This window comes from Gambusia affinis, linkage group LG02 (assembly GCF_019740435.1).
Source record: "Gambusia affinis linkage group LG02, SWU_Gaff_1.0, whole genome shotgun sequence".
Lineage (NCBI taxonomy): Eukaryota > Metazoa > Chordata > Actinopteri > Cyprinodontiformes > Poeciliidae > Gambusia > Gambusia affinis.
Window position 1 is genome coordinate 11,798,436 of NC_057869.1, and position 7,266 is coordinate 11,805,701.

Genomic DNA, 7,266 nt, shown 5'->3' on the forward strand with positions numbered 1-7,266 from the left:
CAAAATCAAAGAAACAAACTCTTTTCTGTTTTTCACAGTTCATCAATAAACATAATGATTCTACTTTTGGGAACAAAGGCAGTTGTTAATTCTCTTAGATTGGAAACCAAACAGTTTTTCTTAAAAAAATATCGACTTGAAAAGAAAGACAAATTGTTCTTTCTTAAGAAAATCAGTTTTATTTCATCAAGTTTACAATCAAGTTTTCTCTTGTGAAAAACTCACTGCAAGCTCATGCGCTGCAAAAACAGAAACATTTTCCAGTTATTTTTAGTTTATATTCTAGTTCAAATCTCTCAGTTCACTTGAGATAAGGCAAAACTAACTTACAAGTAACTGCAGCAAAATATAGGAGCTGCTTGTTTTAAGTCAATTCCTTAACACTGATGAAAAAGTTATTGTTTCATTATCTGATTATTTAAGTTATAACAGGAAAAATGTTTCACTATTAGTGAAATAATCTGTAAATGGAACAAGAACTTTTTAAAATTGTTTAGAATAAAGAGATGTTAAAGTTTCTCTGCAGATGACAGCACAGATCAGCTTCTGTTCTGTGATTGGTGGCTTTCTTTCCAACAGGAAGTTGTGAACAGAGTTTAAAAGTTGCTGCAGGACTGCAGACATTCAGAGGAAGCTGGACCAGCAATGGCTCTTCTGAAGGTTCTGCTGCTGCTGGGTCTGGGTGAGTCGGAAACACTGGAGACACTGGAGACGCTTCGACTGGTTCCAGAGAGGCTGCTGCTCTCTGTGATTCTCAAACTTCCCTCTGATTCTGTTTCAGACTGAAACTTCTTTTTCATATAAACTGTGATTCTGTTTAATCTTTAACTGTTTATCCTTTTGCTGTTCCAGCAGCCATGTTTGCACCTGATTTCTGAGTAAAGTTCTAATTTTTCTTCCTCAGGTGTTTCAGTGAACTCAGGTGTTTCTCTGAAGAAGAGAATCATTGGAGGTCAAAACTGTCAAGACACGGAGCGTCTTTATCATGTTCGGCTGGAGATCAGGAGCGGTGATAGTACATACCGTTGTGGAGGATCTCTGATCCATCCTCAGTGGATCCTGACCGCAGTTGGCTGCTGGCAGTCTGGGCCACAAGGGTAGGAAATAGACATGAAGACAGTTTTATCTGCAGATTATCATGTTTTCTGTCTGTTCATTATATTCTAACCTTTTCTGCAGGACTAATGTAGCAATGTTAAAAGTTCATCCACGGAGTGTTATACACTACAGTCAGGTAATCCAAGATGCTCCTGTGATTTATACCCACGACGGCCATCAGCATGGCATCATCTTACTGAAGCTTCAGACACCAGTACCAGATTTTCCACTGGCTCGGCTACCAGACTGCAGTTATCGTCTTCATATGTAAGTCTTTCACTGATCAAAATCATAACTTCAGGTTTTCTGTCTCCACTCCTCCAGTCCTGCTGCCTCTGTTTCAGCACACCTGAGTCAGGTAATCAGGCCACCAGCAGAACCAGAACCTGTTTAGCTCAGGTGTGTTGGACCAGAGACACATGTAAAGGACGCAGAACACCGTCATTGAGGACTGGAGGTGGACACTCCTGTGTGAAGTCCTTCATGGATTCATTTCATGGATTCATTTCCTGTTCTGTCATTGTTCTTCATAACAATATATTTTCTACTTTGTTATCTTGTATTTTTACATTTTATTTTTATTGTGTTTTAGAGGCGATATTGTTCAGCTGGCAGGAGAGGGAGCAACGACAACTGGCCCCAATAATCAGCGATGTGAGAGAAATATTGAAGTTATGAGAATAAAATCTTTGTTTCTGTCTCTACAGAGAAGATCGAGTGAAGAACATGTTAATGATTCTCATGTTTCTCTACAGTAACAGCTGCTCCTCTTCCAGCACATCTTCAGTGTGTCGACATGAAAGTTATTCAGTTTTCTGGCTTCATCCCGACATTTGGGCATGTATTCTATGCAGAAGCATCGAACAAGGATATATGTTATGTAAGTTTTTCATCAATATTTCTCTGCAGTGATTAGAACTTTTCTGTTTTACAACATAAATAAATATATTGATATAAATTTTTCTACAGGGCGATGTTGGTGGAGGAGCGGTGCACAACGGCATGATTTATGGTGTGATTTCTCTTGGTCAGCCAGACCATGCATGTCAGAGACCAGCTGCAATCCTTGATGTATGTGAATATCTGGAGTGGATAAAACAAACAACTGGGATTAATAAAACAGAAACTATCATGAAATAAAATTCTCATCAAATTTCTCACACCTAAATTTATAATTGTATTTTCATCAGTTTGATCCACTTCTTTGTAGAATTAGAATAAATCAATAGGTTGGTTTTTCTCTCCTTATCTTTACCTCCCTTATGAATATTTTTCTGCCTCAGAAATGAAAAATAAATCAATAAATGCATGAAAAAGAAACATTTCCTGGCTGATTGTCTTTACATTCATGGTTCTGTTAATATTTTCCCTGAACTGAGTCTAAGAACTTGACATGAATTTTAAATCATATGAAGAGGAACACCAGGAGTAATTATTTTATTCAGGTTTTTTTCCTTATTTTACATCAGAAATGATCACGAAGCATCTAAACTCTGCAGCTCTGGAGTTACTATTCCTGATTTATTTCTAGAAAACCTTAAACTCCAACAAGACTAAAGAGCTGTGCACACAAATAATGAAACAGATGTCACATAATACAATTAACAAATAAAATCTTAACAACTTAAAAATATTAATAAAAACATCACGTTTAATGACACAAAGGAAACAAAAAGTTGAATAATTAAAAATAATTTACAGGTCTGGAATGAAACAAGTTTTAAGATAATGTTTGAAAACATAATGGTAGCTTCTGGTTACCACAAATTTAACATAAAAATGATGATAGAAAATTTTCTATTGCATTTAAAGTGTCATTGTTAAAGCTTTAATCAGGGATCCATTCAATAAGCTTTATTTATTATGTTCAAAAAGCACATTTGTTATTGGTGTATTAATTTGTGCAGCAATCGAAAATGAGCACATACCCCAACATCCTTTCCTTCCCGTTGTTCGAGAAAAAAAAAGGCAGACTCAACTTATGACCACCTCTCTGCTCCGGCTGATAAAGAAGTCTGGGATGAAGTCTTTTTGTTCTTGTAATTCTGCATAATTCACGTGTGAACATTTGTGAATATATAAAGCCTGTTGCTGTTAATTTTAAACACATGTCTATCCTGTCCCTGACAACTTTATGTTGACTTTATCATGTTGATGACAACTTTGAAACAATATAAACTCATATATCCTTTATTCTCAACCTTATCAACCTGGTCTCACATGAAAACCAGTTTGATGTGGCAGCTGTTTCCACCAGTTTAATGGGCCACACCGGTGCGTCTGACCATAAACATTTATCCTTGTGGACATGTCAGGCGTCCGCTTCAAGTCTCGGGTCTGAAGGTGAGTATGTTGGGGTCTTTACATTACCCAGGATGCAGACAGACCAAGTGTTTCATGCTGTAGTATTTTTTGTGTGCTTCCCCCGCTAACAGACCTGATCTCAGAAAGTCACTGTCGTTTTCCACTGCTTGTTGTCTGTAGTGGCTAAAAATTGATATGAAAAGTTTAATGTGCTTGGTAAAAACTATAGGGTTTGAATGACTGTGGTTTTAGCGTCATTTTAAACCAGAGCAGATTAAAGGTTGGTAAAAATTGGGCAGATCACACAGGTGGCATCAAAAAAACACTAGAAATAAGCTGCATTATGGAAATGAGGAAGCTGAGCCTGTGGACGCTGGATTGGTCTTTCCGATCTCTGGGTAAGAGGACGCCGAGGTGGTTAAAAGCTCTCGGTGGCAGGGCCCAGTTGTTTTCTCTGTGGGTGTCTGGGCTCTCCTTTAGAATATGGTAAACTCAGTCATCCGGAGGGACTCAAGTCCGCTGCTCCTTCCGTCAGAGTCAATTGAGTGCCTCGGGCATCTGGTTAGGATGTCTTTGGGCGCCTCTGGTGAGATGTTCGGGCACGTCCAGAAGGGGGAAGACCAGGACACACTGGAGGGACTATGTCTCTTGGCTGGCCTGGGAACGCCTTGGGATTCTCCCGGAGGAGCTGGAAGGAGTGGCTGGGGAGAGGGAAGTCTGGGCCTCCCTTCTGAAGCTGCTACCCCCCGTGACCCGACCCCGGATAAGCGGAAGAAGATGGATGGATGGATGGAAAATCAGTTCATATAAAATGAATTTTAACCATTTCATTGGTGACGTGAAGACAAGAGAAGGTACGTGCAGACGGGATCCCTAAATGTCTTGGGGACCCTGAAAGTCTGTAGGGCTCTACCAGCAGCTACTGAGTTTTTTTCTTGATATATCTGTGATACAATGATATAGTATGATCTGATAAAATATTAAATTCTTGACTAATATGGGTTGTTGCTATGTTGTTGTACAATGTTTTAAGATCTTGTTCAATGTGCCCCTTTTAACTCACTCAAAGGTCTCTCTGACCCTGTCTCAGCGTCAGCCCTGTTATGTGAGCAGATTAAACAGAAAAACGACAAACAGTCCTTTTGTCCAAAACAGAGTGTTCCTTATGAATTTCTTGTAACGTTTTTTGTCTATAAAATCACAAGATTTATTGTTTCTTTTAGGAAGGACATTTTAGATACATTAGTCTTTTTGTTTCTCACAATGTAGCATCAGGGCTTTTTTAAATTTTTTTTTTTAATGCTTGTCCTTAACTTGATCTTTGTTAGCACATTATTATTTTTTTTTTCTCACCAGTCTTTGTGTCTCTGTGTCCAATATGACAGTAGGCAAAAGAAAGAAAGGAGGAAGAGGAAAGACATGCTGCAAATGTCCTATAATGAAAGTCGTCTCAAGGTCAAATGTGGTTAATGATATCTCATCACAACATGATTAGCTTACTTTATACCAAATCTTTTGACATAAAACTAATGTTTTGTTTTATACGATTAACAGATGAATATGTAATCATGCTCTAATTAGTCAAATCACACTCGCCAGTTCACCTTGTTGCTCCTCATCATTTCTCCCTGGTTTCCTCATGGTCTCTTCATGTCTCTGGTTTTGGTTTATTTTGTTACTTCGATTTTTTTTTTTTAAAGCTTGATTTTTAATTAAATCTACAACAGAACTTTTATGTCGCCTGCCTGCTGCATTTGGCTTCACACTTCAACCACACATCATCACAGACGGTGGTAATGCATTGGACTTTAAAGCCACTCTGTGTCATGAAGTAGTGTGGTGAGGCAAACGCGATGGAACCAGGTTGCCGTGAATAAATGAAGATTTTAATAATGAAAAACAAGTCCAAAGTCCAAAAATCCTGGCAGCAATAATGAGGAACAAATGGCTCAAATGGTAAAATCAGGATAACATGGACACTATAAAAGATCAGACAAGGAAACAAAAGACACAGACACACAGGTGACATTTAAATCCACAGAGGGTAATCACTTCTGAACTAATCAAGGGGAGACAGGACAACACAGAGACTCAGACACACAGGAAACTTGAAATAAATACACAGAAAATCATGGAACCTGACACCTGTCCATCATGGTCACTTTGGAATTAGTATATGTAATTTTTCAGTGATTGTATGATCTAGTGAACATTTGCTTGTGCATTAAAAAATAAACATATAAACACAAGAAAATGTCTTTTGGATAGCTGTGGATTGTCCACTAAGCATGAAATTGGTTTTATATATAATGGATCATCTGAGGTTCTAACAGGTCAGTGTTTTTCAGTCATGAAATATATTTGGAGCCTCAGTTGTGCAGAAGTTTGTGAAATCACAATCCTAATTGTGAGAAACAGAGCGAACTTAGCATCTGTTACTTTTCTTGTCAAAAATTAGTAAGTTCAGGACATATTTGAAATATGTAATGAAAAATAATTTCATGTGGCATATAGTAATGAATCCTATAGCAAGGCTGCAGACAGTTAAACAAATAAAAGGTGTTTATACATTTAATAAAACTGTAATGAATGTTGAATTATTTTTAAATTGGAACAGATAAAGTGACATTATAGCTTCTAGCTACAAGACATGAAGTGAAGAAAAGATTGTAGTTCTGCTTGATTTTCTCCTCATTTGCTTTTAGTTACAAACAAACAGTTTATCTTGATTGACCATCATCTTTAAATGTTGGTTAAATCAGCCTGCAGCTGTGTGCATGTGAGCAGATAAAACAAAGAAAAGACAAACAGTCCTGTTGTCCATAACAGAGTGTTCCTTATGAATTTCTTGCAACATTTCTTGTCTATAAAATCACAAGTTTAATAGTTTCTTTTACAAAGGACATTTTAGTTACATTAATCTTTTTGTTTTTCACAATGTGGCATCAGGGCTCTTTATCTATTTTTTTGTACATATGTTTGTTCTTAACTTGATCTTTGTTAGCACATTAACCCCACATTATACCAAACTAACCTTTAGCCACATAAAACTAGTGTTTTTTCTTTGATTAGCAGATAAATATGTAATCATGTCTCTAATTAGTCAAATCACAAACTGTTACTCGACGGTTCGTCTTGTTGCTCCTCATCATTTCTCCCTGGTTTCTTCATGGTCTCTTCATGTCTCTGGTTTGGGTTTATTTTTATCCCTTGGACTTTGTGTATATTTAGTAAGTTGGATTTTTAATTGAATTTATGACAGAACTTTTACATCTCCTGCCTGCTGCATTTGGGTTGACACTTCAACCACACATCATGACAGATGGTGGTAATGCATTGGACTTTAAAGCCACTCTGTCCATCATGGTCAGTTTGGAATGAATATATGTAATGTAAACAATTAAATAAGAATAAAAATAGTTTTTTTAAATACCACAGTAAAGTCTAAATTTGTTACAAAATAAAATGGTAACAATGGACTTTTTCCCCTTAAATCTATACTTAAAGATTTAAGGGGAAATTATAAAAATGTTTTTATCGCCAAAATATTTGCTGGAAATGGTGCATATTGCATGTCTATTACATAGTTTGGATTTGGAAACTACATCAGTAGTATTAGTCTTTAGGGGTTACTTCATGTCACAGTATATCTTTTACCTGCAAGATTTTCTATGCCATGTTCCAAATTATTATGCAAATTGGATTTAAGTGTCACATTTTTTGTTGTGCTAATAAATGTATAGATGGTATTGTGTGTCAGGGCTCTTTGAATCACTATAATTAATCTCAGAGAGCTGGTTGATTAGTTTGTCTGCTGAGCTCAATTAAAGGAACTCTACTTAAGAAGGATGTTCCACATTATTA

The 7,266-nt window shown here is 36.8% G+C and overlaps 1 protein-coding gene across 1 annotated transcript; it reads left to right on the forward strand.

The window, feature by feature from the left end:
- The first annotated feature begins 551 nt into the window (after positions 1-551).
- On the forward strand, positions 552-2,249 carry LOC122821103 (trypsin-like). Its single transcript, XM_044098962.1, has 6 exons — positions 552-682; positions 905-1,097; positions 1,180-1,365; positions 1,691-1,752; positions 1,854-1,978; positions 2,068-2,249. Exons 1-6 carry the CDS (start codon positions 646-648, stop codon positions 2,236-2,238), a joined length of 774 nt encoding a protein of 257 aa, XP_043954897.1. The 5' UTR covers positions 552-645; the 3' UTR covers positions 2,239-2,249.
- Positions 2,250-7,266: the final 5,017 nt, after the last annotated feature.